The sequence below is a fragment of the Rattus norvegicus genome, chromosome 1 (genome assembly GCF_036323735.1).
Source record: "Rattus norvegicus strain BN/NHsdMcwi chromosome 1, GRCr8, whole genome shotgun sequence".
NCBI lineage: Eukaryota > Metazoa > Chordata > Mammalia > Rodentia > Muridae > Rattus > Rattus norvegicus.
The window spans coordinates 137244897-137258270 of NC_086019.1; the positions used below are offsets into that span (position 1 = coordinate 137244897).

The window sequence follows — 13374 nt, forward strand, 5'->3', positions numbered from 1 at the left end:
CCCCAAAGTGTCTGTCTTTCTTGCCTGACCAGTAGATCTCAGGATCACACTTTCTACCCCTTCCAGAATCAGACCTTTTTGGACAGGGCCACGATTCTCTCTGGTGCATAATTTGTTACCTTCCCCAGCACAGGTAGCAAGGGGTGGTGCAAAAGCACTGTGGTCCTGAGTAGGACCCAATGCCTTCCTAGGAAGCACAACATAAAGGAGACAGAGTTCTCTTGACACCCCCAAATCTGTGTCAGGTCACTTACCCACACCAAACATCTGAGGTGGCTCCAAGGATAAATGACTGTGTTGAAACTTCACTCCTTATCAGAAAGATAAGTGCGATTCCTAGGTCTGTCCCACATTGTTCTTTCCTTCTCTACACAAGGAAAACACAGTGAGCCTCCTTCCCTACAGATTAAACAGATCGGGGTGACTGCAAAGAGAACTGGGCTATTGATACCAACCACGTGGCATGGAGACTCCATCAAACTAGGAGACAGTGTTGATGATTGACCAAGCTAAAGTCCAGCCCAAAGACAAGAGTCTACAGAGGATGCTATAGAAGATGTCTGTGTGGGCTAGGCGACAGTTTTCGTACTAGGATCAGTCCAGGTAAGGGAGGGAGGGAGACTCAGGGATCCCCAAGTGAAACATGATATGCTCACAGCACAAAAGTCCTGAGTTTTCAATATATACTTTATATGTAAATGCTCCTGTGGAAACTTCTGACTGCCTGCTGGAAGAATTTGACTGTGGAAAGTGGAGGCTTCAACATGCCTTTGGCAGGAAGGGGAGACACCACGTGTAACTGATCTTCTCATTGCATTTTAAAAATTAAAAGTCCCTGGCACATAGAAGATACTCGGTAAAAAGTTCAGCAAACTGACGAGCAGGGATGCCTGTTCACGGAAGTGGGAGCATATGTACACACACACACACACACACACACACACACACACACACACACACACACCCCAAAACAAGTAGGCATCAGAGGGTCCTTCCTTTTCCCCCACCGTCAAAGTCACCCAGTGGTCTAGGACAGGCAGAGACCTGGGAGCGCTGAAGGTTCACCTTCCATTATCTCAGAATGTGATTTCTGTTCCGACCACACACCAGGAGAGCAGCTATGGGAAAATAGTTTGTTTCTGTCTCTGCTGAGGAGTTGGCGGCACAGAGTGTATTAACTGAGCATTAGTGAAAGTTTTCGGAGTTCTTGGGGAAACCGAGGATGAGAGGAATGATGCAGAGAGGGCCCTTGGAGCATAGTCGTGTCCAGAGAATAATTTGTGGGGTTACAGAAAGGGACAGTGGTAAAGAGAATGCAAAGAGCAGGAAGAGGCACCTGCCTGCGGGTTAGGGTCCCTAGGGCCTCAACATCTTGGATTCTGGACTTTCTCTGTGTTGGAGGAGTCTGAAGGCAGGACCCATCCCTCTGTTCGTGTGGATAATGAAGTTGGACAAAGGAGGGGCGCACGCAGCACAGGACGTTTATGAGCTTGGCTCCTCGCTAATCCCACAGAGGATCAGATCCCCATCCTGTGCTCTCAGGTACCTCACCCTTTTACTGAAGGCTACCTCAGAACCTTACTACCTTCCTACATGTCCACCACGGTTTGGAGGCTCCGGACGTGGGTCAGGCTCCGCGTGCAGAAGACTGTAGGTTTGGGAGGCAGCCTCAGCCCACCGGACACCCTAATGGTGCGCCTGGCTCCGTTGAGAGAGCGCATTCCAAGAAGTCCGGAACCAGGAGCAGCTGGAGGTTGTGGTCCCGCCCACCTCTAAAGAGACAGGGGCAAGCTGAGAAAGCGCGCTCCTGGGGACTCCGAAGCCCACCGGGAGGCGTTGGAGACTTTCCTACAACCTCTCAGGGTCTTGGTGCCGGTTGTGAGCACTCAGTAACCTGGGGTCGCCTGGGGCGTCGTAGGGTGGGCAGAGCACTCAAAGCCAGCGGAAAGCCTGGGTCTCCAACCCCGCGCGCCACACCTTTAGCGGTGCCACCCCCCCACGCCGGGATCCTGGGTTGGCCGGCGGGCGGCGTGGGTGCGTACCGGTGTGTGCAGGGCACATTCCCCTTCCCAGGAGCCGGTGCAGAGCCCTCCTCACTCAGCTCCCGCCAAGGGATTCCCCTCCCCCAGCTCAGAGATCCCCCGCGCGCCCCCTGCCCACTTTGCCAAGGCGAGAAAGCGGCCGAGCTGGAGACAAAGAAACTCCTGCCTGCCTCCACTCTCCGTCCTTCCACCCGCCCGAGACACTCCCCGGCGCCCTCCCTCGACCCCGGCGACACCGAGAGCACACACGCCGAGGAAAGGGACCAGGGAACAGGGAGCAGGGTGGGCGAGTCCGCTTTCCCCACGCCGCGCGGCTACAGCTGCCCATGCACCCCGCCCGGGGACGCCCCTCGGCAGCCGCGCCCCCATCATCCACTCCCTAAAGCGTCCCGGGTCCCTGACACTGCCACCCCAGCCCAAACCGCCAGCACTATCCCTCCAGCTGAGCGACAGGGGGGCGCGGCGCACACAAAGCGGATGGGGAGTAAGGAGCCCAGGGGAGAAAGAGATCCCGCCGGGGCTCGGGGCTCGGGCTTCGGGCGGCTATTTACCCGATTTCTTCTTCGATCTCTGAGATGTCTGCGAAGATGAGGAAGACCACGAGCAGCGTGAGCGCGGCCAGCATCCAGCTCCGGAACTGCAGCTGCATGGTGGGGTCGGTGCCCTCCGGGACCCGCGCGCGGGCCGGGGCGAGGAGCTGGGGCTGGAGGAGCCTCCGCGCTCCACGCGCAGCGGGGCACACACCCTGCGCTCCGGGCGAGTCCGGGCCGGCGGCGGCCAAGGCGACAGCAGCAGCAACAGACAAGGGTTGCTCTGGCGCGGCGAGCCCGCTCGCTCTCTCTCGGCTCCTGCCCGCCCCTCCCCTCCCCTCCCTCCTCCTCTCCCCTTCCCCCGCCCCGCACTGGGCTCCAGGCGCAGTTTGACAGCTTTGCTCCGCGCCTTGCCTGGTCTCCTCCCACTAACTCCAGCGGCCACCCACCCGCCTTTGCTTTTGCTGCCCGGGGAAGGCTCAGGGAGCTTGCCACTCCCGGCCTAGGAAGGCTGGGCTCGGGCCATCGAAAGCAGAGACTGAGCTGAGCCGAGACAACTCCGAGCACTGGTGCTGCCTGGCAAACGCCTTCGTCGCTCGCTCTTTGTCCAGCGCCCTCGCTTCCTCTCAAAGTTTTCCGACACAAAGACTAACACCTGGGGACGGTCTCTGGCGCGCGGCGAGGAGGCGGTTTCCTCTGGGCTATGTTTCAGCAGCTGATGAATTGGGAGGGGAAGTGGGAGAGAGGAGGGGAGAAGAAATGGCTAAGAGAGGCCAACTTCACCAGAGATGCTCCTGGCAATTTGTGGGGAGGTGTTCAGCTTGCAAAGCACCATCTTCTCTATGGGCGGTCATTTCTGTCCATTTACAGACCCAAGCCGGGGATGCCTGGAGCCTGGAGTTGTTTGAAGTCATGGCTAGAACCTGAGGATCCCCGTAGTTACTGCTCTACTTCCAATAGCAGGCATAGTACCCACATTGTGGCTAGTGCTGTACGTTCTTCGTCTCCTTAGCTCTTGCTCTCTTCTGGTCTAATCAATAAACCCCTGGAGTCCTATCATGATCAAAAGGTCTTCTAGAAAAATACAGTTCCCACAAAGGGAGATGCCCCCTCCCCCCACTGCATACGGAACTATTTCCCTGCTTCAGATGCTTTAGCTCGCTTTACGTTTTGCTCTGCTGCGTTAAGTGGGAAGGGCCCATTCATTAAGTTTTACTAGAATTAGATTACAACACACACACACACACACACACACACACACACACACACACACACAGCCCTGGATGTAACTTTTCAGAAGCCAGATCATCCTTTGGCTGATGAAAGGTTCCCGGAGTTTGATTGTGGGGGCAGTTAGGAATGTCAATGTAATGTCCTGCTGTCTGGGAAGTACATGAACAGAGAGGGCAGGTTGACTGTGCTCCAGAATAACTCTGAGGGGCTAGTAGTACCCAAGTCTCTCCCAGTCAAGGTGTAAAGATCTAGAGAGCTTTCCATCCTTCTCTTCAGGGAACAGGCTATAGTGACCAGAATCCTTTGGTCTCTTTGGGAGTAAATGGGAACATGAAGGAGTGGTCTCTGCAGGAGGTCTGCTGGGGTTTGTTGTTGTTTTCATTTTTATTGTTGTTGTTTGTGGTGGTAGTGATAGTGGGGGGATTCGGGACGAGCATTCCCCTGCAGGAAGAGCCTCTATCCCCTGCCTGCTGACAGGATAAGGAAGCAGCCTTGGTAAAGTTCTTCAGGGGTCTCCTCTAAGTGCCAGTAGCAGTTGTCTCTTTCCCAGAGGTGGGATGTGCCCCTCCCAAGAGGCTTCACTGCTTTCCTACCCCCTGCTGTGACCATGCCCTTCTGTTCCCTTTCAAAGAGTACCCAAGAGTAGCACACTTTCCCCCCCTCAGGGGTGACTTTCTGATGCAGAGCACACATTGGAAGTCACTCTTTGTCCATTATAGGTAGGGAGAAGACATCTAAGAGGGCATCTCAGAGCTGAGGAGGCCGCTCAGTCAGTCAAGGGCTTGGTGTATGTTCACGTATGAGGACCTGAGTTTGGATTCCACGTACCAAGTTCAAAGCTGGGTAGAATAATGTGCATCTCTAACTCCAGTGCCCAGGGGCAGGACAGAGACAGGCAGGTCCCTGGGGCTTGCTGGCCTGCCAGTATAGCTGAATTGGCAAGCTCCAGGTTCAATGAAAGACTGTCTCAAAAAATGCAGTGGAACATTGAGGAAGGCAGCCAACATTAACCTCTGGACTCTGTACACACATACCTGCCTGTGTGTGTGCACACCCCATATGAACATGATCAATACAACAACAATAAACACACACACACACACACACACACACACACACACACACACACACACACACCCCTCTAGCTGACCAAACTTAGCAAACAAGCTCTGGCAAGCCTTGATTTTTTCCATTCCCTCTGCTTTGCTATAAAACAAAAACCAAAACCAAACCAAACACATTAGATTACACTCTTAAAGCTGGTCACCAAGGTTTATTCCCTCCTCCCGAGGCTGACTACCAAGGTCCAACTATCAAAAGCCCCCTTTTTCCCTGCCTGAATTAACATGCCCAATCAAAATTGGACACCTCATCCTAGCATGAGGTTTCCCATTTTAACTTTATAAACCACCATTTGCCTATGGGCCACATCTGTCTCCTCTCTATCCAGAGGCAGTTCTGTGTCCCACTGGGGAAGATATCCCCTCCCCTTCTTCCTCATCTTCATCCCTCATTCCCCGACCTTTGTCCTTCTGGGACAAATAAATCTCCTTTGTGCTGAGAATGTGGTCTTGGGGTGTTTTGTGCTGACACCAGTACACACACACACACACACATGCACACACACACACATGCACACACACACACATACACACACACCACACACACACCACACACCACACACACATGCACACACACACCACACACCACATGCACACACACTCACACACACAGTCACACACACACACTCACACACACACTCACACACACCACACACACTACACACACACCACACACACACACACTACACACACACCACACACACACATGCACACACACACCACACACCACATGCACACACACTCACACACACACTCACACACACCACACACACTACACACACCACACACACACACATACACACATACCACACACACATACACACACACCACACACACACATACACACACACCACACACACACCACACACACACCACACACACACACCACACACACATACATACACACTACACACACATACACATACACACACACCACACACACACACCACACACCACACACACACATACCACACACACACACACACCACACACACACACATACATACACACCACACACACACCACACACACACCACATACACACATACACATACACACACATCACACACACACTACACACACACACCACACACACACATACACACACACCACACACACACCACACACACACACACACACACCACACATACACACACCACACATACACACATACACACACCACACACCACACACACACCCACACCACACACACACACACACACACACACACACACACATACTCGAACTTTTCTATCAGTGTGACCGATTAGGTGGTTTAATTCATCCTATGTGTACATTTTCAAGTGCCTTTCTCTCTGTCCAACTTGATGAGTCATTTAGGAGGCGTGCAGTGTTCTTGCTGATATTTTGGTTTGTTTTTCCTCCGTTCACTTCATTCACTGAGCAGTGTTTATTGAGCAGTTATCTTGTGCCAGGTTCTGTGCTAGAAGCTAGAACTGGCAGGAGCCAAGTCATTTCCTGCCCTCTAGTGGCCCTCTGTTCAGAAGGAAGGTAGACAGGCAAGAGTCTGAGTATGAAAAAGGGTATGAGCTACGGTGGAGCTGTGTCTTCTACTTGTAACTGATGAATGGGATCACTCCGGAGAACAAGAGGGAACTACTCTGGCCTGCTTTCCCCTGCTCTTGGCAATATGTTTTTACTGTCTACTTTTCATGTGTGAGGCGTGGGGTTGGGGGCATATAAGAGTGTGTAGGTGCACACGTATGCTTTCATGCATGTATCTGGAAGTCTGAGATTGATGTTGACACTCACCTTTGGTGATTCCAATTCATCAATGAAACAGGGTCTCTCAGTCAAACCCTAAGCTGTCCAATATAGCGAGCCTTGCTAGTCAGCTCAACTTGCCCCAAGAAACCCTGACTGTACCTTCCAAGCCTGGAATTAGAGATGGGCTACCATACCCACTGGCATGTATGTTGAGTTTTGAGGATCCCAACTCTAGTTCTCAAGATTGCACAGTGAATGCCCTAACTACTGAGCTATTTCTGCGCCCCCAACTGTACTCCTTGTTGTGACAGAATGTCATGAAATAGTACCACGATGCTCCATTCATCAGTCAGGCAAACCTCGCTGCCGCAAACACTATTATAGTGGAGACTTTTCATTTTCTGTGTGGTGACCCACATTCTTAATCCTGGTTCAGCAGTATTCCTCCTTTTTACCTACTAGAAGGGAACCATTTTGAATGGCCAGGGAGCCATGGAAACTTGCATCAAATACCATTCATTATAGAGAAATTTATGTTCCCAGACCATTGGAGAAGGCTCCAGGGCACATATCCCAAGAAATGGAATTAAATTAATATTGGACACAACCTTCTTCCAATGATAGTCACTGAGGTAGGGTTTAGCTTGGAGGGTGGTGAAGGACCCTTTTGATCATTCACCATAGAATATTGTTTAAGGTTCGTAAGATGGATTATTCTTGGGCCGATATCCTTAACAGTGACATTTGTATAATGATTGCCTTTGTCATTTGTACAACCTGAGTTTGTTCCTGAAATTTGGAATGATGACAAAAGATCAGATTGGAAGCAAGTGTCAATAGCTAGCATCTTAGTTAGGGTTTCTATCACTATGATGAACCATGAACTGCAGGCAGGAGCTGATGCAGAAGCCATGGAGGGATGCTGCTTACTGGCTTGGTCGTCATGGCTTACTCAGCCTGCTTTCTTTTTCTTTTTCTTTTTTAAAATTTTTTATTAGATATATTTCTTTACTTATATTTCAAATGTTATTCCCCTTCCCGGTTTCCTGACCATAAGCCCCCATTCCCTCCCCTCCCCCTCCCCCATACGGATATTCCCCCCATACATCTTCCTTACTGCTCCCCCCCCATATTCCCTTGCACTGGGGGTCCAACCTTGGCAGGACCAAGGGCTTCCCTTTCCACTGGTGCCCCAACAAGGCTATTCTCCGCTACATATGCAGTTGGAGCTCTGGGTTAGTCTTTCAGTAGTGGTTTAGTCCCTGGAAGCTCTGGTTGGTTGGCATTGTTGTTTTTATGGGGTTGCAAGCCCCTTCAACTCTTTTTTTTCTTCTTCTTCTTTTTCTTCTTCTTCTTTTTTCTTTTTTTCGGAGCTGGGGACCAAACCCAGGGCCTTGCGCTTGCTAGGCAAGTGCTCCACCACTGAGCTAAATCCCCAACCCCCCCTTCAACTCTTTCAATACTTCTCTAATTCCCCCCAAGGGGGTCCTGTCCTCAGTTCCGTGGTTTTCAGCCTGCTTTCTTATAGAACCTAAGACCATTAACCCAGGAATGGCACCACCCACAATGAGCTGGGCTCTCCCCCATCAATCACTAATTAAGAAAGATGGCCTATGGATGGATTTTATGGAGGCATTTTCTCAATTTAAGTTACTGCCTTTTGACTGATTCCAGCTTGTGTTAAGTTGACATAGAACTATAGCTAGCACAGCTACACAAGCAAGCACATGCTTGGCGTGGTATGGTGATCCCTTCTATTCTTGCCTCTCATTCAAGCAAGTCCCCTTTCCTGCGTTGGATTTCTCAGGAAACTGGGGTATCCTACAGCAATCCTTTCTTGAGGCCAAGTCATTGAATGCTTGGGCTAAAATTGCAGGACTTACATGGGAGCACCAGTAAATTAAAAGTCATTTCAGCTCATTAACATTTTAATTCAAATTAATAGAGTATATTAGCTGTTCAGGCAACTCAAAAGGGCTCAGGAAGTTTGTACTAATGGGAGGTAGCAGAGAAGGAGGCCATGCAGAAGCCTGGCTGCACGTAGCAGTCAGATGGCTTTTCTATGTCAGTGGCAGGCTGAGAGTTGGAGTGTCCTTTGAAATACCAACCTCAAGCAGTGGGAGTTACCCAGAGCTGCAATTCATGAACGCCCTGCAACTTTACCACCACTAGTCTAACTAACGACCTCAATAGACTCTGGCTATGAAAAAATTTCACTTGAACTACTGTATTGGTAATGATTTGTGCACCACACTGAAGGGCCATGACAGATGGGGAAGGGGTGAACAGTTCCATAGCAACATCCACGAAGAAGACAGGCCAAGGGGTGTTTCTCTCAGTCCTCCTGTAGGTCCTTTCAGGTAAATAGCATCATCTCCACTTTGTACCAAGCAAACTGAGGCTTAGAGATGCTGAATTGCCTACGTGGTTCTCTTGGTGGGAAGGGGGCGGGGAATTCTGATTCAGAAGCTGGAAGTGCAAAGGCTCCCCCAGAACTCCAGCAGCTCTTTGTAAACAGCACCTACTTTGATTTGTATCCCTTGAGATCTGCTGTGTCGGAACTTGGGGATCAAATCCATCTTCACTTCTGTGCAGCCTCCATCATTGAGGAGGCAGTAACTGTAAATCTCAATTTTTGTCTCTCCATGTGGAAAAGTCCTTTCAATCAATGCAGAATAAATAATAATTATCCGACACACAGACCTAGTACCTAACATCCTTGTAGCTACAAGCAGTGATAGTTTTGTGCATTCATCATCTCTGAAAGAGGAGGGAGGGAAGGAGGGAGGGAAGGAGGGAGGGAAGGAGGGAGGGTAGGAGGGAGAGGGGAGGGAGAGAGAGAAAGAGAGAGAGAGAGAGAGAGAGAGAGAGAGAGAGAGAGAGAGAGAGAGAGAGAGGAATATGTGTTGAGATAGAGTAGATCTGGAGGGGAATGGAAAGAGGCAAGATATCATAGTCTGGGTAGATTAATAAACTATTGTGTTTCTGTACCTTCAATAACTGAAAGAACCTGCCTTTTTGTTTGAAATTTACACTACATTTGAGTGTTCTTTAAAAATGCCACGCTTCCCCCTTCCAAATCAGAACCAGAGTGGTAACAATGTGGAAAGGCGAAGGGACACATTTGCATTCCATTTGTAACTTTCCTACATAGCAAAATTGTAGTTTAGCCAAGGAACGAAAAGAAATATACTCAGGCAATTGCTGCAAATGTTTCTGAAATTATCGGCAAGAGATGTGGGGAGGGTGTGGGAGCATGCTCATAGCGAGCTGAGAGGAAGGGATGTTGAGGGGAGGTGTCATTGAATTTTTTTTCCCTTGGAATTTGGACAAACCCTTCCGTGGGGGGGTGAAAGACCATTTAGAATCAAACCATGAAGTACAGTACCAGGTAGCGGAGAACAAAAGGGAGTGTTTTCTCATGGTCCTGTAAAATGGCCACTGTGACTTCTGAGTCGGTCTTCTCAGCTCGTCATGGTTTGCTCAGCGTCCAGCACGACGTCCCCATCCTGGGGCTGACATCCTCGGGTTCATCTTGAATCTCTTCCCTTTGCCTCTGTTCAGATGAGGAGCCTTTCATTCACAGAGCTGGGAGTGTCTGTGGAAGTCACAGGATCCTTTTCACTCACAGACAGGGCCTGTTTCATGTCACTTTGGTGTGTCTGAAGCTGGGATGTGGTGGCTGAGGCAGGTGGACTACTTCTGGATGGAGCTTGGAGTCTCCAAGTGTTTCCAAGCTGAGAATACACTACAGCTTCCTTGCCTCTGATCAGGTGCAGTATTAGCTTCTCATAGACACCAGTTCCTTTCAATCCTTCATGCAATTTCAACGAAGTTAGAAACATGCAAGGGATAAAGACATTCATTACTTTCTGACTCCACACTGATGTATGACGGACAGTTATGGTTCAAAAACATTTTTTTTACCATGACCATTATCCTAATGTTGATAAAGTCATAGTTGGGAAGAGAGATGCCTGGCATACCATGACAGAGCACTTCCTTCATGCCTAAAGACAATGAAAATATGTCAGGAGCACAGAAAATAGTGAAGGGTGAAGCAGCGAGAAAGTGGGGTGTTCTAGTTCTTACTGTCTTTCCTTCGTATTGAAATGAAATGTTTATATATTCCATGTATGTTGATATTTGATATTTTAACTTTTAAAATGTTTTCTTTTTCCTGTTACATTCATTTATTTGTGTATGTCCAGGATGTTGTGAGCATGTGGAGGCCAGAGAATAACTTTCATGAGTTGGCACTGTCCTTCCACCATGTGGGTCTGAGGGATGAAGTTGGGTTTGTCAGTGTTGGCAGTTTGTCTCTTCCCCTTCTTTCCTGCTCAAATATTGTCTGCATGGTTGTACATCAGCATTCACCCGTCCCCATATTTTCCTTGAGAAAACAGATGTAAGAGAGATCCAGGGATGAGTAACACACAGCTCCAGTGTACAGGAGTAACACACAGCCCTAGTGTATAGGAGTAACACACAGCACCAGTGTACAGGAGTAACACACAGCCCCAGTTACTGGAGTAACACATAGCTCCAGGGTACAGGAGTAACACACAGCTCCAGTGTACAGGAGTAACACACAGCTCCAGTGTACAGGAGTAACACATAGCCCCAGGGTACAGGAGTAACACAGAGCCCCAGTATGTACAAGTAACACACAGCTCCAGTGTACACAAGTAACACACAGCCCCAGGGTACAGGAGTAACACAGAGCCCCAGTATGTACAAGTAACACACAGCTCCAGTGTACACAAGTAACACACAGCCCCAGGGTACAGGAGTAACACAGAGCCCCAGTATGTACAAGTAACACACAGCTCCAGTGTACACAAGTAACACACAGCCCCAGGGTACAGGAGTAACATATAGCCCCATTGTACACAGTAACACACAGCCCCAGTGTACAGGAGTAACACACAGCTCCACTGTACAGGAGTAGCACACAGCTCCAGTATATACAAGTAACACATGTAACACATAGCACAGATGAGTGTTGGACCCTGGGCCACACATTGAACTGTTTTCTTTTAGACTTGCTTCTGAGATCATGCACATTAGAGTTCAGAACCCTCTTAGTGTCTGTTTCTGGTCTCTCTGAGTTTCAGTTTTCTTGATGATAAATGGAGACGATAGTAGTGTTTAGCTCAAGAGTTTCAGTAAGAGTTAACTATTATATCCAAAGTGTGTAGAAAGCTAGCACCAAATGTGGTGCACACAGAGCTATATTTACTATTTATTATATAATAATATAAAGGACATGTTTATGCACATATGTGAATATACACTATCTATCACATTTGTATTATATGTGTAACAGTAGGTATCTCTAGGCAGTGAAGCTTAGGATGATTTTGATTTTATTCCACACCATTTTCTGCCTTAAAAATTTTTCTTCAATGTTCACAAATTACTCTGTAATCAGAAAAAAGCCATTAAAATTTGTTTCGCCTATTTTCTCTGCACTGGTATCTTTTTGGCAGGGTTTAATATTCTTTCTCAATAATCCAATATAAACACACATATTTAGTAAAATTGGTTTTGCAAACAACTTCCCAACCTTTCTTTGCTATTTTGTAAGCATCCACCTAAACTTCATAGTGCAGTTTCTAAGGGAGGAGAACATGGCCCACAGAACCTTCTTTCATGCAAATTCTAAGTGCTGGAGGTGCTTCAGGCTTTTTCCCTTGCAGTGTCCTCTCCTGGGTCAGTCTGACTGACACCCAATTTAGATTTTTCTGCTGCCAGTGCTTCAGGAGAGTGGGTGTCTTAGTAAGGATTTTATTGCTGTGAAGAGACACCGTGGCCACAGCAACTCTTATAAAAGAAAATATTTCTTTGGGTGGGCTTACAGTTTTCGAGTTTAGTCCATTATCATCATGGTGGGGAGCATGGTGGCATGTAGGTAGACACAGTGCTGGAGGACAAGCTGAGAGTTCCCCATCTTGGTCCACAGGTGGTGGGAAACTGTGTGTCACAATGGGCACAGCTTGAGCATATATGACTTCAAAGCTCACCTCCACAGGGACACATTTCCACAACTACTCCAGCAAGACCACACCTTCTAATAGTGCCGCTCCCTACAGCCAAGCATTCAAACACAGGAGTCTGTGGGGTCCTTTCTTATTCAAACCACCATGGTGGGCCTCATTCAGAGGGCCTGGGTCTCCTTCCTGGTCACCACTACTTAAACCCCACCTTGGTGGTGGGGCAGGGAAGAGTCAAGAACATTTCCTTTTCAGATCTTCAGCCATAAAGTCTTTCTTGAGGCCTCTGAATTGCTGATTTTGAGGAGAATAACTCACTGTGAATGTAACTCTGAGACTACCCTCTGTTTGGAGGAACTTTAAAATAAATTTATAGTTAGGAGAAAATGTGCTGTGATGTAAAAGAAGACAAAAGTTTCAGTTTCTCCAGCTAGCTTGTTAGTGATGTATGAAAGCCCAAATTGTCTAAATTCTAAGAGGACAATATGGCTCTTATCTTTATCACTATTAACATGTTTGGGAAGACTATTTTATGATCTGCTAATGTCCCATGATCTTCTGTTTCAAATATTCTTTAGAGGACATTGGAATCCCATGTGTGCCACCAAAGCTTAGAGTAAATGTTTACTAACAGGGAGATAATTTGGGCAAATCTGAGTGATTACAGAGCTTTGTGGCTGTGTGTCGGCCTTTATGTCAACATGTTATTGCTAATGGCTATGATT

The 13374-nt window shown here is 48.4% G+C and overlaps 1 protein-coding gene across 2 annotated transcripts in view; it reads right to left on the reverse strand.

Annotated features, from left to right (window-relative positions):
• St8sia2 (ST8 alpha-N-acetyl-neuraminide alpha-2,8-sialyltransferase 2) overlaps positions 1 to 2900 on the reverse strand; it is a 75443-nt gene extending 72543 nt beyond the window's left edge. Inside the window, exon 1 of one of the 2 annotated variants that reach the window (NM_057156.2) lies at positions 2594 to 2857. In NM_057156.2, the coding sequence (NP_476497.1) occupies positions 2594 to 2691 (98 nt within the window). In that variant the 5' untranslated portion in view covers positions 2692 to 2857. Of the gene's footprint in view, positions 1 to 2593 lie in introns of both variants that reach the window. The other variant, XM_063268334.1, reaches the window with a different exon arrangement.
• Positions 2901 to 13374: the final 10474 nt, after the last annotated feature.